The sequence below is a fragment of the Lissotriton helveticus genome, chromosome 3_2, assembly GCF_964261635.1.
Source record: "Lissotriton helveticus chromosome 3_2, aLisHel1.1, whole genome shotgun sequence".
In the NCBI taxonomy this organism is placed as follows: Eukaryota; Metazoa; Chordata; class Amphibia; order Caudata; family Salamandridae; genus Lissotriton; species Lissotriton helveticus.
Window position 1 is genome coordinate 15,004,964 of NC_136062.1, and position 25,488 is coordinate 15,030,451.

General features: G+C 41.8%; 1 protein-coding gene across 2 annotated transcripts in view; it reads right to left on the reverse strand.

The window, feature by feature from the left end:
• PDE8A (phosphodiesterase 8A) overlaps positions 1 to 25,488 on the reverse strand; it is a 2,294,608-nt gene that overhangs the window by 843,716 nt on the left and 1,425,404 nt on the right. For both annotated transcript variants that reach the window (XM_078684749.1, XM_078684748.1), the window contains exon 9: positions 11,894 to 11,982. In XM_078684749.1, the coding sequence (XP_078540875.1) occupies positions 11,894 to 11,982 (89 nt within the window). The remainder of the gene's footprint in view (positions 1 to 11,893; positions 11,983 to 25,488) is intronic.

Here is a 25,488-nt window from a genome sequence, read left to right on the forward strand (position 1 = left end):
AGGCCGCACATAGACTGCACTTAGCACAGCAGGAATATACTACGTTCGTGCGCGAAGAGGCAGCCGCCAGGTTGACCAAGACACAACACATGGTCTACGAACAGGGAGATAAAGCAGGTCGATTACTGGCCTGGTTAGTGAAGAAGGAAAGGACACACAATTGGATAGCGTAGATAAGGTCCACAGATGGAGACCTAGTAGATGCGCTGCATCAAATTACTGAAGTTCTGGCACGACACTACAAGACAATTTATACTCTAATGGCCACTGCAACGGTGGATGACAACATAGCATTCATGCAAGACATACACATGCCCGCGTTAGACGCGGAGGCTGTAGAGGCCCTAGAGAGCGACATCACCCCGGAAGAACTTATACAATCCATTAGGGCACTGAGTCCGGGTAAAGCGTTGGGTCCCAATGGGATCCCGATTGAGTTCTATAAGCATGCTGCGCCACAGCTTGTGCCACATTTACTGGACATGTACAGGGAGAGTCTAGACAGAGGAATATTGCCTAAAGACCAGAGGCTCGCAACCATAGTGGCGATACATAAGCCCGGTAAGCCGCCTCATGAGTGCACATCTTATAGACCAAACTCCCTCTTAAACGCGAAGGCCAAAATATTAGCCAAGGCACTAGCGACCAGGCTACGACCACACCTAGCGCCGTTGATCCACCCGGACCAGTCAGGCTTCATGCCCCACCGAAACACAGCACTAAATGTTAGAAGGCTACATGGTGTAATGGAACTTAAATCGACCATTACAGAGGACGCAGCAATACTTTCCACAGATGCGCGAATGGCCTTTGACTTGGTAGAGTGGCCTTTTCTTTTTGCAGTGCGTAAACGTATGGGGTTCAGACCTAAGTTCTGTGCGTGGGTACAACTACTGTACACGGAGCCAGCGGCATGGGTGGTAGTGAATGGCCATTTGTCGACAGATTTCCAACTGGGCATAGGGACACGGCAGGGCTGTCCTTTGTCGCCACTCCTATTCGCAATAGTCCTTGAACCGTTGGTGGCCTGGATTAGACAAGACCTGACTATAAGAGGGATGAGATGGGCTGACGGATGGGAAGATCGCATCTCGCTCTATGCGGATGACATCCTACTATATTTAACATCTCCTGCGAGATCCATCAATTGCCTCTTAGACATCTGTGCGTCCAATGGGCGTGTATCAGGGTATACATTTAATTGGGAGAAGTCGCTTTTATATGTGTTACATGGTCCTCCTCCACGGCTCCCGCGGGGCTGTACGCTACAAATAGTCATGGATGGGTTTAAATACCTTGGGATATTTATCACACACGACCGCATACAATTTACGGAACGTAATCTGACCCAACCCCTATTGCGATTCAAAAATGATGATAAACACTGGCGCACACTGCCTCTGACGCTACTTGGGAGGGCAGCCCTCTTTAAGATGATGGCACTCCCATGGTTCCTATACGCACTGCAAAACACACCAATCCCTGTTCCTGCGGCCTACTTTGCGGCGATTAATGCAGAAGTAACGACCCTGCTATGGGACAGGAAGGCGCCCTGCATAGCTCTACATAAATTAACTAGAAGCTGGTACGATGGAGGAATAGCCCTCCCAGACATCAAGGCATATTACTGGGCATCCCAGCTCGTAGCTATTAATCAATGGCTTCACATTCCCCAAGAAGATCCAGTGTTTAGATTATACAGGCACTTACTTGCTCCATCAGAGATCATGGGAGCACTATACAATAAGAAGAAGAGACACAACTTAACAGGTCCAACATCTCACGCAATACGTATATGGTTTGAGGCACAGAGGGCCTTGGGCTGGGATGGGGTAGTGACATTCGCGATGCCTTTATGGGACACAAAATAACTTTGAATGCTGGGTAACACAAAGGGGTTCCGAAATTGGGATCTAATAGACATATCTACAGTGGGAGACCTTTGGCAGAAGGGGGAAATGGTTACTTTTGCCTATTTACAGGTCACTTATGGCTTAGCGCAGATAGAACAATTCCGGTATTTACAGATCAAGCATGCACTTCAATCCCTATTACCGCCAGGGACGCGACCTGAAGAATCCTCACCACTAGAGGATAGACTCTTAACAGACTACTTACAGACAAAGGCGATCTCACTAACCTACCGTAAGATAATTAACAATTACCTGGATCCTACGGCTGCACTGAAGGTTACATGTGAGCGGGAGCTGGGAGACATTGAGGAGGCTGACTGGCGGGACGCGCTTGCGTCTCCCAGGGAGGTAGCAATCTCATCGAGTCTAAGGCGAGTACAGTTTAAAATCCTGCAACGTACATACTACAAATTTTTCCATTCTATCTGGCAATGTCCCAGGATCGTTCCTTATTGAATGGCGGTATGCGAACACTTTCACAGGTCACATATGTCACAGTATTGTCAGAACCTAGGTGCTGCCTGCTCAATATCTGGGAGCCCACGGATTTCACTGGGACGGCCCAAGACTGGGTGGCATTAGGCATGACAATAGCAAAGCTGGGGATCCAGAGATAGCCCTACCCTCAACCTATGGTGTAAGGATATGGACATGGCAATGATGGCGGAAAAATCAGTATATATCCATCGAGGATGTCCCAAAAAATGGGCAAAATTCTGGGGAGGTTGGAATAGCTATAGAGGCGACATTTGTTATCCACCCCTGGTGGAAGACTCCGAGTCAGATGCCAGCATATGAAAAAGAAAGCTCAATAGATACGTGCCGAAAGGATTGTTGTCAAGAACGAGGGGCGCACAGGCAGACATTAATGCCCAGTACTTCATTTTTGAAAATATCGTTAACGGAGAGTAAACAGAATGTAGAAATGTTTATATGGATGACATTCAAACGTGTACTTTATGCAATGCCATGCAAAATGTTCAATAAAAATTGTTTTTAAAAAAAATGGCCACATAATTGGATGTTTATACGCGGTCGGTGTTGAGTGGGTTATGGAAATGCACTGTGGATCCCTTGTTACGTGAAATAAGTGCCACAGGAAGGGGACATGTGTGACATATAGCAATGGATGTTATATATCGTGTTTTTTTAATAAAAATATAAGACTTGTTTGTTATGCAAATTGGTTTTGTTATATATTTTGGAGGACGCAATTTGACAAACTAATTTGTCTATAGAAAATATATAATTACTTGCACATTTGGTAATTTTAGCATCTATATATCCTGATACAGGTTCAAATGATTAATTTATATTGAGTAGAGAGAGCACAAATTATTGTCTTGAAGAAGGCGGTTCGAATTTGTCTAATACCGCCGAAAAAAGTCAAAGCTCATGCAAAGCTAAATTTGGAGAAATACCGGTACAATAGATGAGAGAGACCCATCATATGGCTGTATTGATTGTTCATACAAATTAGCTGATGATTTTATGACATAGAAAGCTGTCTTTTTGGTGTTTTTTTCTCTCTCCTTCTTGTTCTTCTCTATGGTGTGGAATTTTTAATTATGATGTATAAAAAAACCTTTATAATCTTTGTCATTGTTTTATTGTATTTGTAGAGATTGATATTGGAACTTTATCCCCTTCACTGTGGGGCAAATTTTCCCGCGTTGCGAGGGCGGGCGTGGCACTCGTGTACTCAGGACGGATCCTGGCCCTCATGAGTCACAGTAGGTGTGTCCTCATGATGGCCGGTAGCTGTCCGAAATCCGCCCACTGATTAATTCTCCCGCACAGGCGTGGAATTAATCGCACGTGGGCAGAGCGGCAACGTCAGGATGGCTCCTGGCCATCATGAGCACACGCCTACTGCAACTCATGACGGCCGGGAGCCGTCCTGAGCATGGAAATTGTTGAACAAAAGATTACCTGTTTCGATTTTTATAAAATTCATGATCCTGTGGCATTGTGTATTCCTGCTGATGGGGGTCATATGTATGGAAATGAGTGTAGGCATTGATTGGTGAGAATTGTGTTAACTGTGAGATATGAGTGTGTGAAGTTGTGAGACGGTGGAAAGCCAAACGGAGTGTTTAACAATATAACAGCCTCCTATAATAGTCATCCAACATGAGTTTTAAGTGATGAGCTGAAGCCCTTGGCACCTGCATCAGCTTTTGTTGAGATTGCTGATGAATATAGGGGTGATATTAATCCATATACTGAACTGAGTCTATCTGTTATGTTTAATATAGGTACCCTAATATAGGCCTGGGTAACATCATACCCCTTCACCTACATTACCTCCCCTAAACTACCCTGTAACAAGCCTTTTAGGATTGAACCTTTACCTAGTTCTAGTTCTGGGTGCAGAAGGAGGGTTTCTCCTAAAACAATAGAGTCCTATTACTCCATCAATAGACTCACACAGTATGAATGGATATTCGTAAGGGTTCTTAGAAACCAGGCTGGGGCTACACAACCTTCCTCCCCATATCTACGTACACTGTTCATCCCATATGTCATCCTCAAACCCAACAATGGCTAATACAAGTAACAAGGGACTAAGGAACCTTAGATACTTTCCGTATAAATAAAGCAACCATTGCTAGTATTAGTTAGAGGGAACCGAGACTTCCAGGCCGACCCACTGACCAGAGACACAGACTCCTGCATGTAGACGCTCCAGCTGACAGGGGTCTGAACATCCCTCGTGGGGTGTCCAACTCAAGACCAAGAAGGGCTTCTACATTCTCACACGTCAGGTAATGGGGTTCGACTAAATACTAGAGGGATTCTAGGCTTCACACCTACTCACATGCTAGGTACATTTAGGTACATCTAGATAGGCATCGTAGGAGTACGTGCACTTTTATCATGCATTTTATATTCATGTATTTATTCATGCTTATTGCAAGATGGTAGAACTGTGCTATCCTTTTACATTCACTGTACTGATAATCATATATCTCTGATACTGTTGAATGTTTGTGGTAGCTCATATATTTGACATGAGAATAACAACTGTTCAATAAACCCTTATTGAAACGCCCAGTGTAACACTTCTATGTTCCCGGGATCAGGGAAGGCCAGGATACAACAAGAGAAGCAGACGGCAAGGGGCTAATAACGTATTTAATGGAGTATGAAAACAGTTGGCTGGATTAGCCGAATAGGAAATAATACAGGACAATGAAAATAAAGCAATGTCAACTATACCCTTTTGCAGCACCAGGGATTCTTACGGTCCTCCGCATGTACACCAGTGCCGGTGTACGCCAACGGAGGGCACAGTGCTAAGCAACGGCCTAAAAAGCCGTTCGACAGCTGCTAAGGGAATAATGTCGATGGTGTGGGTGCTCTTGGTGTTGTCACGAACTTGGGAATGCCCAGCCGGGCACTTGACCATGCAGCCCGTGACTGAAGCCAGGGAACAGCCGCTCAACCTACTCCCCCAAAAGAGCACACCCTTTAGGTAGTATAGAGGTCCTACTTTCAGCCTCTGGTGTCTTGTAACAGAGACGCGGCAAACACCTCCGTGGGGTGAGTCTCTGTTAGCAATGCTATGGACGGAGTGGGGCAGAGAGCAGCCGCTCGATCTTGCCTCCTATCCTCTACTCCGGTTTCTTATGGCACAAACTCTACTATGGGCTCCACAGCTGAGACGCGGCAAGCACCTCCGCGGTGTGCGTCTTAGCTAGGGACCAAAGGTTGTCAGGGCGGGGGCGGAGAGCAGCCGCTCAATCTCGCCTCAGTACACAATCAACAGAGTTGTACCCAAAGCTCTCTTCAGCTGATACGCGGCAAACACCTCCGTGGTGTGCGTCTCAGCTAGTCAACAAGGATCGTGAATCGGGGGCAGGGAGACGCCGCTCACGCTTACCTCCAATTCACCTCTGGTTCGCCACACAGAACGGAACTCCAATGAAGCTGGGATCTGTGGTTGAATCCGACGTCGGCAAGGGATCTGAATATCCGACGGTGCGTCCTCGCTGTGAAACGCTTATGAAGGCGTTTCCGGTCCGCGAGCCTCTCGCTAGGCAGGCTGGTTGTTGTAGTCCCGGTCCTGTGAGGGCGCCGATCAGTCCGTGTCGGATCGCGCTGCAGTCAACGGGAATGTCAGGGGCGAGGGGAATCATGACACCCAGACAGTTTATTCTGTGTATCTCTGAGATAAACTAAAGGAGCACGAGTGACTGAGCGAAAAGTAGTACATTGTTTCCAAGATCTTGAGGGATCAGGGTTGTCATGTTATAAGGTTGCGAGAAACTAATCTCTCCCCAATAAGAGGAGACACTAGTAGCACTGTGAGCTAGCTAAATGCAAATAGGCTAACGACGACGCATGTGGCGCCTTTTCTCGCTAGGATCAGGAGCGAGAGGTTTTTACTTCTACTGTGCTTTTAATACCTTTAAAATTTGATTTGTACTGTATTTACTATGTGGGGGCACTTTCGAACTGTGTTCAATGCTCGGGGGAAACTTCCGTTATTCTACCTAAATTCAGAGCAGCCCTCTAGTTTTTGTCTGAAGCTGACACACATACTCGGCCTTAAATTCAGCCAATGACGCAACGGCAAGCCCGTCCGCGCCAGGCTGGGTCCAGGGGCCAGGACCCCTGCCAAACTCACTCCAAATGACTATTGCTCCAACAGGGAACAGCTTATCAGGCTTACAGGTGAGATCAGGAGTGAGTGTGTGCATATCATGTCTCCGGATGAGTGGAGGATGTCCTGTCCTCTGTGTGACTTTAAGTTCCACCCTACTACTCCTCCTTTGGCAATCGCTGAGGTTAAGCAAAATATTTTGATGCTATCACTCAATTGCCGCTCTCTTCCGGAACACTCGAGTGAAATTCACTTACTGCTCGAAGATAGGAGTCCAGACGTTCTCTTTCTGATCGAAACACGGACTAATAAGGACTCGGATGCTGATTTAGTTCAAGCTCTTCCCCCCAACAATACTATTTTTAGGCAAGACTGTTATCAGCTGTGGTGGTGGAATTGCTATCATTTATAAAAATAACTATAGATGCAGATCCACCAGTAACCCTGTACCTGAGTACGAGAGCTTAGCCTTTGTAATAAGTTTTTCACCGACCTCTAACTTTTCAGGGATTTTAATATATCGCCCCACCAGGAGCATTGGGCGATTTTTGTAAAGATCTCCCAGATATAGTTACCAACGGTGCCAGCCTTTCATCAAATGTTTTCGATTTTGGGTGATTTTAATATACATTTTGATGATCTGAATTCCACTCCTACTCAGGACCTAATTGAAGGTCTGGAAACGTTCCAATTTAAGCAAATAGTGTCCGGCCCTACCCATAATTTAGGACATTTGCTTGACCCTTTATTCACGAATCTTCAGGATCTTACTGTAGCTGAGTCCATTCCGGTTCCCTGGTTGGACCACTTTTTATTATCATTTATCTGGACCCCAGAAGATTCTTTGAGGCTTTTCACTAGAACTAAAAAATATGGTTGCATCTGGTCTAAACTTTCTGTGAAAAGCTGAGCAACCAATTTAAAAAACTCGACTCCTATACCACACCCCGATCCTACGATTGCTAATGACAATCTTAACAGTTGGCTGGAATCCACTATGGACTCAGTCCTCCCTAGGAAAGAATCCTGCCACCGTGTAGGACCTAACAAGTAAGCCTGGTATTCTCAGAAACTCAGACAGCTCAAACAATTATGTAAAAAATTTTAAAGTAAATGGAGGAAAGATTTTACAGTTATTAGCAAAACTAAAAATAGAGAAGCACTCAAACTTTATAAAATGAAATAAAAGCCACTCAAGTAAGTTATTATCACAATAAAATTGTTTCTGTGTCTAATTCCCCCTGGGACATTTTTAAAACTGTGAAATCCCTTCTCACACCTCCAGTCCCCCCACTGATCGTGATAACGCCCAACGGCGATGTGATGAAATAGCAAATTTCTATTCTACCAAAGTCCACAATATCTACACGACCTTTCTGCAAAATAATCTGGTTACAGATATTGTACCTTCTAAACAGCAAGCCATGCTGGAAGAGTTTTTCTCTTTGACTCTATCCTCTCTGCAGGGACTTCTCAGGCAACTTAAATCAGGCTCTCTGGCAGACCCCGTCCCCCAGGCTATCCTAAATCTGGTCTCAGAAATAGTCTCCCCAGTTATTCAGGATGTGATAAATACCTCCCTTCTAATAGGGCAGGTTCACATCCTATGGGGACAAGCAAAAGTCAAAGCTCTTTTGAAAAAGACAATCCTTGATCCGAGGAATGGGCTAATTACCGGCCCATTTCCCTGCTGCATGGAATAGGCAAATTAGCGGGAAAATATGTTAACTCCATACTGGCAGCATTTCTGGAGAAAAACAACTGCCTTCATTCCACTCAGACAGGTTTCAGACGCCAACAGGGCACGGAGACCGCCCTTCTTGCCATGGTAGCAGAGTCAAGAAAAATCTTGGACAATGGAGGCTGCGCTGCTCTCATTTCTCAGCGCAGCCTTTGATACTATTAAACACCAACTCATGGTCCAAAGACTCAGGGAGGTGGGGGTGGCAGGAATTGCCCTGAAATGGCTGCAATCCTTTCTTGAAAATAGATCTTTTGCTGTCTATGAGGAGGATGTCTTCTCAGAGTAGATCAATTTGCAATGTGGAGTCCCCCAGGAATCTTCTTTAAGTCCCACCATGTTTAACATTTACATGAGATCTCTTGCAGATGTGGTACTTCCTTGGGGCATCCACATTGTCACCTATGCTGACAATACCCAGTTGGTGGTTTCTCTCAGTCAGCAAGATACATCTAAACCGGGCTGAACATCATGCCTTGGGAAGGTCTCTGAGTGGATGGATCTGTCCTTTTTAAAACTTAATGGAGCTAAGACAGAAATTATGCTTCTGGGCCATTCTGCCCCCAGGAACATAGACTTTTTGTGGTCAAGCTGTCTAGGCCTCCCTACTGCACCAAAAAAACAAATCAAGAGTTTAGGTGTCTGGTTTGACTGCAATTTGAATTTTAAAGCTCAAGCTCGTAAAGTTCAAGCCAACTGCTATGGACTTCTCAGGCTGATAAGGAAGATCCTCCCCCTCCTTCCTGTTGACGCCAGACGTATACTGGTCCAGGCACTTATACTGTCCCAGCTGGATTATGTGAATGCAGTCTATTTGGTTGCACCACAAGGAACTATTAAGATACTGCAGATTGTCCAGAACTGCGCAGCCTGCCTCCTAATGAATACTCCCAAACACAACTCAGCCAAACCAGCACTTAGTCTGCTGCACTGACTCCCTATCCAGGAGAGAATTAGGTTCAAGGCAATGTGTATTGTTCATAAAACTATTTCTGGGAAGGGTCCTCCATTGTTTCAATCAATGGTGCAATTATATCGCACCAATAAGACTCTGAGATCCAATAACAAACGACTACTCGCAGTTCCCATGACCAAGCGGTCACAAACTGGAGGTCGGCTGTTCTCTTATAACGCAGACAAGTTTTGGAACCAGCTCCCAGATTATATACGTCTGGAATCTGAAATTCAGGAAGCAGCTCAAACTTTTTTGTCTTTAAGTGATCAGTTTGAGTTTTTCAGGTGTCGCATGAAGCACTGGGATGTCCTGGGGTAGCCATACGCTATATAAGTGGGTATTCATTCATTCATTCATTTCTCGGTAGGGGTGTACGGAACCAGTCTGCCACCAATCCCACAGTTTGTTATCCAAACGCGCAGGTCCTGCATGGGTGCTATAGGAACTAAACAACACATCAGCATATTGTTCTGCTCGAGAAATATTACTCCCCTTTCTTCTTTCTCTGATTTTTGACATTTAGTTCAGAAGGGTTATGAGCAGCTCCATATGGCCCGCCCTCCTCATCTGAATCATCTTCATACAATAAATGAGTGGGTGGAAGTGGTGGCACTTACTAGGGGAGGTATGCTCGGGTATTAATAAAAGTCTTACTGAATGTATTTTATTCCCGGCTGGCAGTGACGACGACAAAGTTGTTGACATAATCGGCTGTTTCGCCATCAATGGTTCTATTGTTTCCTTCATTATGGTTTCTTTGCCGAAAAAGTGGTTGACAAACTTGCAGAGCAAGGTATTGTAATCGAGGTTGTCGCATATGCTAGCATAGAGGTTATCGGCGAGATTGTCAACTTTGTTTTTGCAGGTGGTTTCTTCGTTGTTGGTACGTTAGTGACAGATTTCTCTGTCTACGGCAGTGAGGAGGGCTATTTGAGGTGTAACACCAACTTAGACACAATTTGGGATCTTGACATTGTGAGAAAACATCCTCTGTTTTATGTTTATGAGAGCACTCGGCAGATGGGCTATGCTCTCTTGGGGATCTATGATGGATCTGTTTTGAAGCCTTTTTATGTGGTTCCTGAGGTAGCTGTATTTCTGACCTTTCCCATTTATGTGGCTTTTCACTCTACTTTTGAAGAATTCTCACTGGCTTCCCCTGAAACTGGGATAGCTTTGCCTTTCAGCTTCTGAAACCATAGTTGTAGCCTGCCCACCCTTTCTTTCAAGGTTTTAGAAGAGAATGTACAACCGATTTTGCATGCCTTTATTTTATGGGAGGGATGAAAGCAGTAGGTACATTCCTTGTGAGGATCGTCTGAATGGAGCCTCTTCTTACCACATGTTCCACAAGGTGTGAACAATTTATTTTGCAGACTCTAAATTTCTGGATAGTCAAATCTCAGACTCTAAATTTCTGGATAGTCAAATCTCTTCAATAGTGTAATTATTGAAGACGGAGTGTGTGTGTGTTTGTGTATATATATATGTGTATGTATGTATGCACGTATGTATAGCTAAAATACACTCTCTGAAGGAGTTAAATCTAGATAAACTGAGCAGAGCTCAGGGAGACTTCCATCACACAACATGCACTAGAAAATCTGAGGGAAGGAAGCCTCTGAGGGGAGTTTTCTAAAAGGTGCTACAACTTTATTGGCTGGAGTTTGGTTCTTTTTGAATGATATGGAGAAGATACTTAAGTGAAATGTTTTCCATCCCTTCTAGACAATGTATAACACTGTACTGCTTTTTAGTTATACATTGGGATTCCCACTTTGACAATGGGGAATGATACAATCATGTGAATCTATGAAAGAGCCAATACTGGAGAAAGAAAGGAACCAATGATGGCGTAATTGGCTGGTGGTTATATGCGGGAGCACTCGTCTCTTCTGGAGTGGAATGACGTTGGTACAGAGTAGCATGATGACACCTGTCAGTGCACAGGAGCAATGCTTTTAAGTTTCTGGATCCAGTCGGATGCCAGGAGGAATATTCACAAGGTGAGGAATCTGTGGTTAGAAATATCTATCAGAAGCTATATTTCTGTATTGTATTCCATGAATGGTACAGTTGCTTATAATGAGAATCTTTGAGTGTTGGCCTATAACAATAAAGAAGTTCGAAGAAGGGATTTGATGCTATACACTTCCATATATAATTAAATTAAATGTCGCCATCCAAGCCTCTAAAAGGGATAAATCACAGAACAGCTGTTGGTCATTATTTTAGAAGCAAATTAATAGAGAAGATGTTGCTACATCTGAACATTAAATGTGCTACTAGGACACTAGCTCATCTAAAACTGATACACAATGTAATGTATTTGTTATTCTGGGCATGGAAAAATAGAACTTTTGCAGATTTGTTAATGCATTTTAGAAAAGGAGCACTTTTGCCAGCCTATTTCCTAAAATGTGTTAAACATTTAAAAATGATATACATTGATTTATAATGGCTGCAACGCAGCTCACACATGAAGGTGTGTGCTTAGTAATATGCGATCTGGCCACAACAATGGGAAATCATGGGAAAGTACACAGTTTTTCGTTCATACTGCCAGCACTACAATTCAGGAAATCAGTATATTCTTAACAAAATTAAAGTAAAAGACACTGGAAATATATAATTAATATACGGATAATACATTATGCAACAATTTCTTTACTTACCCTCCCTCTCCAAATACGGGTATTATTCGAACATTGTGCTGGATCTTCTCTCCATTTTTCCCTTTGACATAACAAATGCCTTCCCATTCCTATAAAATGCATGATTTTGAATGGTTACATTTTTAAAGTAACAATACCTAAAACACACATGTAGTCATCCACAAATAAAAACATACCATATTGAACTAAAAATATGGTGCATAAAGCCACCAAAGCATCCTAATAACTTCGATCTCAGAGAACTGCATGCCACAACAGGAAAGCAAGGTTCAAGTTAAAACTACTTACAGAAACTGGGAAATACCTCTATTTCTTGATAAGGTTTGGTCAGTTTTGGACCGCACATTTAGTAAGACAAATGTATAAGAACGTTTATGACCATCTAGGCTTATACTGACCCTAGGATAACCACTAAGTACAATACCTACATTTGGAAAAGAGATCCCAGGCTGTGGTTTTTATTATCACCCCTCCTTTAATATTGCAAGAGAGCCACTCGACGTTTCACTCAGACACTCATGAATAATTCACGGTAGACCTGGCACGGTTTACCTCTAACCTTTTGCCTTCAGGCCTCTCGTTTTTGCAGGCCTTAAGACTCTGCACACTTTACCACTGCTAAAGTGATTGTGCTCTCCCCTTAAAACATGGTAATATTGGCTTATACCCAATCAGCATAATTAGTTTAATTATAAGTCCCTGGTAAAGTGGAAATGCCCCTGCCACGGGCAATGTACATTAAATGCTGCTAGTGGGACTGCAGCACTGATTGTGTCGCCCACTTAAGTAGCCCTTTAAACATGTCTCAGGTCTGCCATTGCAGCCTGTGTGTACAGTTTTTAAACAGCCATATTAACATTTTACAGGCCCAACCCCTCCTTTTTAATGCAAACAAGTCAACACTAAGGTAGGCCCTGGACAGCCCCAAGGGCAGGGTTCAGTGTATTTAAAAAGTTGGACATCCACTTTTAAGTTTTATATGTACTGGGAGTGAAAAAGTCTTACTTTTTTTTTCACTACTGAAAGGCACACATCCACAGTAGGATACCATTGGAATTACCTAATTACATTTTATAAGTGTAATTTCAAAATGGGAACAGGTACCCTTTCATGTTTTCTGTCTCTGGAATCAAATTTTAAAACCCTTACTTATGTCAAAGTCGGATTTTAAATTGCAATTTTGAAAAAGCCGCGTTTAGGAAGTTAACACTGAATCAATGTACCTTGTCTGAAACAAATTCAGGCACAAAAACGTATTACACACAGAATACCTAAGCACACCAATATCATTATTTCCAAACAGGAGGACGCATAGGTATTTCTCCAGGCAATCCAACAGTTTTTCAACGCCCTGTATCCTATAGATCCATAATATCTCAAAAGAACCAAACAAGCAAATCAAGCAGTCCAGTCAGATCTTCTGTCTTGAGGTCTATTTTTAATTTCCACACTTCACAAGAAGCACCATAACAGCCGACGCGCGTTTCGCCCACAGGGCTTTCTCAAGGCTGCAAAGAAGATGTTTATACATGTCCATCAGACCTGTATCAGTTTCAATCATATTGAAACATTTTAACCCATCTATTGGCATGCAAATTCCCTTGTGATTAAAAGTGGTCAACCAGGTTGTTAAACATGTAACCAGTTTTATCTAAATAAATAAAAGAAAACACCCTTGTGAACAATGTCTCCCAGAGACCGTCTATTTATGTTGGTGGAAAGTTTAGGAAAGATGTTTTTCAGAAACGATGACAGCCTAGTGCATTTCGGAAGGCACAACCTGTATCTATACGATGGTTAATTATTTATATGTTGTGGGGTACGTCCAAGTAAATGCACCATACCCGTCACCTAGTGCATTCCACATGCACCTGATCCTATACTATGTCTCACCTTATCGTAATAACTCCAAGACCTGGAAATTGTGGAATTTTCGTAAAATCTGTATCTCTTGAGGATAAATAGTAATCCAATTGTACGCAAGCAAAGAAACACACTCGTGGTTCAATAGTGACTCATCATACTTCGAATCGTATTCTGAAAAAATAGTGATACCATATTATTCATTAGTGTAGACCAGTAATATATGTGGGTACATTTAATCTCTTTACCCATATGTATCTCTATTTCCATTAAGTACCGGCCCATGCGTCTCTCAAGTGATCTGCATTTAATTTGTGAGCCATATATCACTGCAAAAGTAATCAGGATGCCATGCACTATTCACATCCCCAGTGTTATGCAATATGTGGAAGAGCTCCACAAATTTGGCCAAAATGAAGTTATAGCATAACAATTCATCGTATATCTAAAGAAGCATAATTTTAAAAACTTGTTCCAAACATTATAAAAGTTGCTGTGGAAAACTACTCCTCATATTTACCACGCACTAAGAATATTACTCTATTCTTTATTAAAATACTTCTATAATAAGTTAGGAATGGCCTTACCATCAACACAATTGTCGTATCATCAATAGGTGAAGTATTGGAAGTATTTGAAGTAATTCGTCAATTCCCATTCGGGCTTGTTAACCCAGCCTCATCATAAATATCATCTTGTTGGCATCGGATTCTGATGAATCCCAACGTCTGCCAACCGACATTAAGATAACACCCCCGTTGTTCGAACATGTATGGAGGGAAACAAGAAATATATACGCCCGCATTAGTCAAAATCATGCTCGTCATCGCCAAGCCACAGGTATACACTACCGATAAAATTTCGGCATGAAAAAACACTCTCTACCGTTTGAAGTTAAAAAGCTGATTCACACCGAGTGAAGACGCAATAGCGAGTCACCTTTCGGTAATCTCCTGATATGGAGAGTCAGAGAGTAAAAAATCTCACCTTTGTACTTCAAAGACTATTGCCAATAGTCTGACCACGACGATTTTGTCTCGTACCTCAGCCGACCCATGCGTTTTGCAGTTGTTTTTCAATAGTCGGGAACGCCATGACTTACATAGATATAGAAAGCGGACTTGATGTGTGTAATTCCCTCACATTCTGTCTACACGTCGAGGAAAACAGTCGCCATTTATAAATGTAGTACTAATAAATATTCATACGATAAAAGATGCCATTTTCTCCATAAATTTCACCCGTTGTCTAATTATTTCGAGCATTAACCATGATTTCGAGGAGTCATGTAAGACTAATAACAATCAATTATTATCAACGTAAGTGCTATTTAAATTCCATGTGCTATCCAAATTATCGCAAACGAGTCACAAGTCACATCCCATGTCGATTTGAAGAAGAGATCACTAAGCTAGTTGTAAATATTCTTGTAATTAGTAGATATGCTGCCCATGATAAGACCTGCTGTTCTAGGTGTGTTGAATTCCACATCTGTTCCACCAACACAACACACGGACCGCAAAGGCCACCGTCCACTAATACAGTCTATGTAAGATAAAATTATTCTCCTTATTGATAAGATTGAGAGAGAAAATCTTAACAAGCAACGGTACGGTAGTTGCAATATGATTTCAAATGTATAATTGAAATATCGATAACAAATCTGAACTATGTATAAAAACAATGCAAAGGTGAAAATTACATTGCTTGCGAAGATTTTCTCTCTCAATCTTATCAATAAGGAGAATAATGTTATCTTACTTTCATGCCGAAATTTTATCGGTAGTGTATAGATGTGGCTTGGCGATGACGAGCATGATTTTGACTAATGCGGGCGTATATATTTCTTGTTTCCCTCCATACATGTTCGAACAACGGGGGTGTTATCTTAATGTCGGTCGGCAGACGTTGGGATTTATCAGAATCCGATGCCAACAAGATGATATTTATGATGAGGCTGGGTTAACGAGCCCGAATGGGAATTGACGAATTACTTCAAATACTTCACCTATTGATGATACGACAATTGTGTTGATGGTAAGGCCATTCCTAACTTATTGTAGAAGTATTTTAATAAAGAATAGAGTAATATTCTTAGTGCGTGGTAAATATGAGGAGTAGTTTTCCACGGCAACTTTTATAATGTTTGGAACAAGTTTTTAAAATTATGCTTCTTTAGATATACGAGGAATTGTTATGCTATAACTTCATTTTGGCCAAATTTGTGGAGCTCTTCCACATATAGCATAACACTGGGGATGTGAATAGTGCATGGCATCCTGATTACTTTCGCAGTGATATATGGCTCAAAAATTAAATGCAGATCACTTGAGAGACGCATGGGCCGGTACTTAATGGAAATAGAGATACATATGGGTAAAGAGATTAAATGTACCCACATATATTACTGATCTACACTAATGAATAATATGGTATCACTATTTTTTCAGAAAACGATTCGAAGTATGATGAGTCACTATTGAACCACAAGTGTGTTTCTTTGCTTGCGTACAATTGGATTACTATTTATCCGCAAGAGATACAGATTTTACGAAAATTCCACAATTTCCAGGTCTTGGAGTTATTACGATAAGGTGAGATATAGTATAGGATCAGGTGCATGTGGAATGCACTAGGTGACGGGTATGGTGCATTTACTTGGACGTACCCCACAACATATAAATAATTAACCATCGTATAGATACAGGTCGTGCCTTCCGAAATGCCCTAGGCTGTCATCGTTTCTGAAAAACATCTTTCCTAAACTTTCCACCAACATAAATAGACGGTCTCTGGGAGACATTGTTCACAAGGGTGTTTTCTTTTATTTATTTAGATAAAACTGGTTGCATGTTTAACAACCTGGTTGACCACTTTTAATCACAAGGGAATTTGCATGCCAATAGATGGGTTAAAATGTTTCAATATGATTGAAACTGATACAGTGTCTGATGGACATGTATAAACATCTTCTTTGCAGCCTTGAGAAAGCCCTGTGGGCGAAACGCGCGTCGGCTGTTATGGTGCTTCTTGTGAACTGTGGAAATTAAAAACAGACCTCAAGACAGAAGATCTGACTAGACTACTTGATTTGCTTGTTTGGTTCTTTTGAGATATTATGGATCTCTAGGATACAGGGCGTTGAAAAACTGTTGGATTGCCTGGAGAAATACCTATGCGTCCTCCTGTTTGGAAATAATGATATTGGTGTGCTTAGGTATTCAGTGTGTACATGTGTGACTTGGATTTGGTTGAATCCGAGGACTAATTGACACTTTGGTGGGTAGGTGTCATATACCTTCAAAGCACCCCGGCCACAGTCGCCACGGACATTGACAGATTTTCTTTCAAAATTGGCATTACACTGAGATGTACGGCTCGATTTAAGCAAACCCATAATCTGTATATGTATAACAAAACGTATTACACGATCAACATTTTTAACTAGCATGATCACATTGTTTTTCACAATTCATCTTCAACATTTGTCTTAGGATATTTTACATATCATATCCACAAATAGCCCACACTTCAATTAGTGTCTGATATACTTATTAATTCAACATCACATATTGGTCTTGTACCAATATTCAAATTATATATGTGCAAAACAAAGAATTCAAAACAAAACAAAAATACTTGTGATTCATTACAATTCACCAGTTCTCATCACTAAACGTAAGGAGTAACACATTTTCAATAGTTGATATTCCACCCCAAAAAATCAAGCATTAACAGGGGTTGTAGCAAATCATTAATTAAACCAAGGAGAGACCTCAGTGTTTGAGTTATCTCCACATGAAGGTTAGTTCATTCAACTGCCTAATACACAGTGTCAACGTGTTTCGAACTTGGTGAGTTTGGGGTCTCCGCAGGACCAACAACTAGGAAGGGCTGTGAACAGATTAAAAATTGAAACAAAGCTATTAATCTCCCATTAATCTTCTGAGATATTTGATGTAAATTAGTCCCCTCATTTATTTTCACCTTATTTTTAGATTGTACCCATTTTTTTTCAGTTTTTGGACCATTTACTAACCTTCTAAGAAAAACGTAAAGAGAACAGCACCATTTGATTAGATTCCGGTCTAAATGGGGATTGTGGTTTACATTGCAGTTACTGGTCATTATTTGCGAAATCAATAAATAATTTAAAGAATCTATGGCACATTGCCTGAATGTTAACACTGGTCTTTGGCTTGCTGCTTTTTATATCTGTATTAATGATGACGCAGTAGTTACCGACCAGGCCGATGATGGAGGAGCAGAGATGATAAGGTCCAAAGTAAATTATGTTAAATAAGCCCACAGACAAGTTCTAGATCAAGAATTTTACCAAACAAATTCCAATGATCCCACAAAGTCCATTCAAGGAGAAATTTTTGGATTGCTTCAAAAAGACTTCAACAATGGAGGAATTTGAATTTCTTAAAAATCAAATCAGCGCATCCCACTGTTGTGCTTACTTCTGAAGATTTATTAAGATGTATTAATCCCCCTTCGGCGACCAATCGTCTCAGGTTGTAATTCTTCATTGGAGCCCATCTCACAATACTTTGATTCTTTTCTCTGAATTTTCATAAATTAAGTGCAATCATACTGGTGATACACCGCTGATTTCATCAATACAATCGAAGGCTTGAGATTTGACTTCGATACACAATGTTTTGTAACCTTCAACGTGGTCTGTTTATACACCAAAAAACCACAGGATGCAGACCTGTAAGCCATAGAAATGTATTTGGAAACAAGACACAGACCACATCGAGTTCCTACCAGATTTATTATTTACCTGCCATGACTTAATTTGAAAAGGAATTACTTCAAATGTGATGATAAATTCTTCCAGAGAAAAAGGACTGTGACTGGGTGTTCTTTTGCCCTGAGATGGTGATCCTCTACATGGCCCAATTCGAAGAAAAATGTGTACATAATAACAACCCTTTCCATAACGAAAGTCACAAGCTAGCTAAGAGTCATTGACGATGTCTTTTTATTTTGACAGGTGAAGAAGATGCTTCAGACCAATTCCACCAATGGTTGAATAACAAAACACCAGACATAAAATTCAGCATGAATAAGAACAATAAAGCAATTGCCTTCCTAGATGTAGAAGTCAAAGCTCAGGAAGAGCGCCTGACCACAACTTTCTATTGAAAACCAACAGATAAGAATAATGCCTTACATTATGAAAGCTTGCATCCACGAAGCCTGAAAGATAATTTGTCTTTATATAATTTATAAATATTTCACCTAATTGCCTACAGAAAGAGGATTATTTTCATCATGCCACATTTCTGACATTAAAATTAAAGGAAAAAGGGTATCCTCGCAAGATTGTAAAAAATTCATTAAAACCACCTTGGTACGCTCCTTGAGCGCGTCTGCTAGAGAAGAGGGAACGAAACTGCCAGGAACGGCTTATTTGTGTCTCTGCATATTATTTTCAAACTAATCACTTCAAAAGAATCATACAAAAAAACGGCATCTGTTATCAAAACTTGATAGTACAGTTCAGCTGCCTCTATTTGCACAAACAAAAACTCAAGTATAGGTAAACATATTGTGCAAGCATATACCACCCCTCTATTAATAAAAAGTAACTGGAGACAACATTGGAAGCTACCTCCCCTTTAAGGGCACCACAAATATGGGACATGCAACCAAACAATTGAAGGTTATGAGTTTGTACTGGACAACATAAAATAGAAATACACGGCGTTCTCATACTGTAAGACAAAAATGTAGTATATGGTATAGCTTGTGCATGTCAGAAACTTTACATTGAAAAAACAAACCAGGCAATTCGACAGCGAATTATTCAACATAAATCAAGAATTCATCGGAAAGTAGTTTCGGCTCTGTTGGTGATCCATTTCCCCAAAGGAACCACACTTAAAATGATTTCAAATGGATGGTTCTGTCGTTTATTCAGCCCAACCCTAGAGGTGGTGACTTGGATATACGCTCAAATCAAAGAGAGGCCTATTTGATTTTATGATGAAACAATTTAATCAGCGGATACAATGAGATCCAGACAATGGGACAAATGTAACTCACCATACATATTTAATAAATCTTTTATGATTCTTTGAGAAAGATATATATACATGGATTCAAACATACTTTATTCGGTGATCCGCCATCAAAGTTTATAAAACATCATTTAACAATATTTTAAAATCAGTTTATTGGATTAACAACAAATATAAAAACAGATAAAAGTGCATAAAAAACAAACCCAATACAAATAACAAAATATATGTTTAAAACTAGTAACAAAAAATAGGAAGAAGTCAGAGATCTAATGAAATAAAAGCCAAGTAATGGTTCTTTACCGGTTTGCAGCACCGCTTGAAATGCTTTTTGCCTAATACTCCACATAGCCAGCAGAAACCGTGAGACAACAAATACCACACATTGGCTAGTGTCCGTTTTTATAATTCTCAGTGCTTCTTTATGATCCCTAGCCCGATGTTCCGATAGAGTGGTAACTACCATTTTTTCATAGCACTCTAATATGCGGGGCAGAAAAATAGAACATACTCCACTGTTTCATTACGATTAGTGCAAGATGGATATTGCCAATTTCATGGCATTGTTTCTTGCCCCCAAATAGCTGTGAATGAGGAAAGTGGCAAGGTCCCATATCTAAATTTCAGGTAGAGCTTCCTGGCAGTAACAGGCTCTATTTCGTCTAGGACGTGCTTACCCTCAAAACCATCCTTCAGCATTAAGAATGTGGGAGTCAAAAGACCCATACGAGATGGGCTTTGCAATGGGTCCAATTTATATTGCAGTAGGCCCCCTTGATTTTTTATTTGGATATCGCATGGTAATCCACAAGAACAGCCCACAATCGCTCAAGCCCAGTGTTTGCAAGGGACAGCCTCAAATGCCTGAATGACAGGAGGCCTCCGGCACCTGGCGTGCATAGTATCTTGGCTAGGTCAGACTGTTAAGAACTCAACTTGATTGTGGCCCAAACCCTCCTCCAGTACAGAGTGGACCTTACATTAGCTCTGTCTGAAACATTTTTAACCCCATGTCTAGCCTTAGGGGGAGGAGCCGAGTGTTAATGGGAAGGACAGTCAGTTGACGTATAAAGAGTTTTTCAACTGCAACTAAGCTGGGCACCTCTCTATGTCCCCACAGCTCGAGACCATACAAGGTTGATTTTAATGACTGATATTTATAGACTTCAAGTGCTGGTAAGATAGGGTGGAATTGAGAACCCTTGTCCATCTTCACTATTCCCCCTGAAGTTTGCTCCAATTTAAGTCTACACTTTGCGATGTTGGTTTGCCAATTAAAGTGTTCTGTTAAAGTACTACCAAGCTAATCGACTGTGTGGACTTGCTCCAGGGAGGAGCCTCCCAGGATAGAATGAGGGCGAGTGGAGTAGCAAGGATTAAAAAAACATGTATTTGGTTTTGGTGATATAAACATCTAGGCCCCTAAGCTTGCACAAACAATCAAATCTATCAAGGAATTGTTTTACACTAATAGGAGATTTTGAGAGGAGCAACATATCAGCAAACATCAGGGTCGAGACCCTGACGTTTGAGCAACATGTGCGTCAGACATACATTGTTAATGTGAGTACAAGGACGCATCCATGCCTAAAGCTATTTCCCCCATCTGCCCACATCTGACTTGTGCGCAGTTTTGGGCATGAAGTTTCAGGATAATGTTCAGTAAATATTGTGGGACCCATATGTTAGCCAAGATCCACCACAACTTACGACGAGAAATAAGTTCAAACGCTGACACCATGTCAACGAACTCCACATAAAGGCACCTGTCGCCTAGATGGAAAAATGTCCAGTACAACTGCTGGAAATAAAGCCCCTGATCTACTGTACTGGTGCGTTCTCTGAAACTAGCTTGTACAGGAGTACGCATCTCTCTAGGAGTCATCTAATCTTGCAATATTCTCGAAATAACCCTTGAAAAAGCTTATGCGTACTAGCAATTAAACTTGTGGGCATGTAATTTTAGGGAAGATCTCGGACACAGTTCTTAAAAATGGGGATGATCTCAGCATCAGACCAAGTGGGTGGAATGGGGGTCCATTTCAAAATGGCATTACATTTTAAAAAGAAATACGGGGTCCAAACATTAATCCCATCCAGAAAAGGGTCCCCAGGTACATTATCTAGCCATGAGGCTTCATACAGGATGATCTTCTTAATCGCTTGCTGATTTTTTTGTGGGTAAAGCCTATGTCATCCAGTATGACACATGGCAGGTTAGAAGAGCCTGCCTGGGATACGGGGCTGATGGAACTACCAATGCAAATACCATTGGGAACCTGCTCAAGAGCTTTTCTCTGCTCCACAGAGGAATACAAGTTGGAAAAATGTGTAACCCAATCTGACATAATGATTTTCGAAAAGGGGCAGGACCCTTCAATAGTGCCAGTGTACACAATATTCCAAAAAGTGCTGAATCACCCCTTTTTATCACTATTAACAGACCCTCCCATTTCCTGAGTTCCCACTCTCTATAAGCTTACTGTATGGCTTTTTTATAAGCCCCACTTGTCACTAGAATCAGTAGTCTATAGTGTGATTTAAGAGCACCTGTTAATGCCCCTCTACGTCTTCTAGCTGGGCAAATCGACTTCAACAGAAAATATGGTCTCAATTTTCAAAACAGTTGGATCTGAATGTTACTGAGGTTGCTCAAATCCTCCCTCTTCTCCAGTGACAGGTCTAAAAAGAATATAATTTTCCCTATTCCATCAGCAACCAATTTATATACCTCTGCTACTGATTTCTTAGATTGGGACAGCATGTTCCACTTGATCCTGCGTCGGTTGGTGGTCAAAGCTAGTCTTCTATCAAACGTCTCATCACGGTTTGCCTGTACTGCGGGAACTAGCAACCTCAAGTTTAGGACTTACGCATTATGGTCGCTGTCTTGTGGGGTTTGGCGGTATGAAAACCATGTCAATTATATGGGACCATAGCCAAACACCGAGCAAAATATAGTGTAGAAGACTTGTGCTCAGTGGCCAGTTAAACGTGTGGTTGACAAATTATTCAGAGTTTGTCCTGCCACTGCAGGCTCTTGTTCAACATAGGGTATTGAGTTGTAGAGCCAAAGGGGATGATTTTTGTTTTACAGGAGGGATCGCTAGATCTGGTATGTTCCAGAAGTGATCTTCCTCAGTTAATTGTACCTTAAAGTGGGCATCGAGAGGTTCAAACTTGCAATTAAAATTGCCCCCCCACAACAGCTTCTGCTAGGGTAGCTAAATGTGCAGACAATTTAATTACTTCTGACTCAAATTTGCTTCCCAAGGATCTACAGTAAACCATTGTAAATGTAACAGATCACCTTGCTCGGCAAGGTCAGGCTGATACACAACAGATCGGGTGAACCCAACTCATATTTCTTAATATTGCACACACCAGTGGTTGTAACCCTTACTGTGAGCCCTCCGCCCACCCGCCTTACACTGATGAAACAGTCTCCTTCCTATATGAAGTAAACCCAGAATAATGCAGAGGGCTAAGTGACCAAATTCTTAAAATAAACATAAATGTGCTGCATCACTAAAAACACACTATTCTGGGCAAGACAACTTCAGCAAAAGCCCAGCTACATTCCAGGAAATCAATGTACAAGTGGAGGCATTTTGAACATTTTCCATGTGCCCACTCTCACTATCAATATCCCAATGTCCCGGCCCTCTTGAGTCGGTCTATAGCTGCCAGCACATCAAAACGATTATAAGTTTGGATCCTGCTCTCAGAGGCATTACATGTACTTGGGGCTGCTGTCATAGATGCTCCTCTCTGCACCCAGTTGCTGACCCAGAGGGGTGAGGGCCTGGTTTATAAAAAATACCCCAAAGGAAGTAATACAATATTGCTATTGTTTGTTTACTCATGTGCCCAAAAAGTGGACTTTGTACCAAGTAGGGTGATATAAAGGTGACAATAATAAAATCTCTTTGCGGGTCCATGGGCACAGCACCTATCCAACCCACCCTACTTGTCCGCAAGATATTATTTACCATGGAAAGCAGGAAGTTTCTATAGCGTCCCAGCTAGTTCAAGCACTTGTTGAACAACTTGTCCTGGGACTCCCTTTGGTCCATTCGCAGTGAGGGTACATCAGAAAAGATTTGCCATGTATGGACAGGAAGCTGGGGGTAGATTTATCACTGGTTGTGTCGTCAATTGAACCTGCAGTTCCCAAATCCTTGACAAAGAGGGTAGAATGTGCCTTTGGTTGGGGTTGACAGTTTGAATTAAGATTGCAACAGTGGCTTTTTAGCTTGATGCTCAAGGTGATAGGCCCTGACTGTGAAGAATCAAAGACAGCTCTTGGGATCGATGTCCACAGCAGAGCGGGGGCTATGCCCTGAGAAATTATTTTGTTGTGTGGATTGGCCCACCTTTTCACCTGGGTTTGCAGCATCTGGCATACAGGGGCCCAACATGGCTAATTCCCGCGATTGTTTGAAGTTATCCAATATACGATCAATAGCATCCAACCATGTAAGAACGGGAGACAATTCTGCCTGCAAAAGAATCTTTACCTTTATTTTTTATTTATTTATTTGTGGGTTTATAATGCGCTTGAATCCACTCCCGAAGGAGTATCTCTGTGCCCAGAAAAACACCAGTAGCAATGGGGGAGAGCTGCCAATCCAATAAAGAGATCCTAATCAAAAGAATTCAAAACAGGGCTAAGCCTGGAATAAGAAGGTTTTCAACCTCTTTCTAAATGTCAGATGATCTAAACACTGCCTTAGCAGAAGAGGGAGCTTATTCCATAGTGTAGGGCCAACCACTGACAGGGCTTTACCACCCTGCCTAACCTTTCTGATCGTGGGCACACGGAGAAGCAGCTGGTTACTTGACCTAAGGGTACGGGCAGGAGCATACGGGACCAATTTATCTGCCAGATAAGAGGGTCCGAGTCCATGTAGACCCTTATGGACCACACAACAGATCTTAAACTTCACTCTTTGGCAGACAGACAGCCAATGGAGTTTTTTCAAAAGGGGTTTGGAGGGAGATCTGGGAGGTGCATTGAGGACCAATCTAGCAGCGGTGTTCTGCACCACTTGAAGTTTGGCCAATACATCTTCATTGGCTGATGCCAATAGTCCATTGCAATAGTCAAGCCGACTAAGCACCAAAGCCTGCACCAATGTTTTTCTGGTGGAGTCAGGGAGTAGTGGGAATACCTTACGGAGGAGCCCTATCACATGGAAACAGGATCCTACTATAACATTTGCATGCTGTTTTAAAGATAATTCCTGATCCAGACGAACCCCAAGATTCTTCACCACTTGTTTTGGTTTGGGAACCGGACCCAGGTCTGACGGCCACCAGTCTGGTGCCCATAACATCTTTGCCTCACCAAAAAGCATGACCTCTGTCTTACCAACATTGCATAGAAGAAAATTAGAGGACATCCACTGGGAGACCGCCTTCATACCTTCGGAGAAAGATTGTTTAACCTCCGAAGTAAGAGATTTGAACGGAAAAAGAAGCTGAGTATAGTCAGCATATGACACTGGGCTGAAACTGAAAGCTCTCAAGATCCTGGCCAAGGGGGCAACATAGATGTTAAAAAGGGTAGGGCTCAGACATGAGCCCTGTGGTACCCCTTTGGTGATCTTAACCTGTGCTGATCGATACGCCCCCATGTTTACACATTGTGTGCGTTCAGAAAGAAAGCTCCTCAGCCACGCCAGTGCCATATTC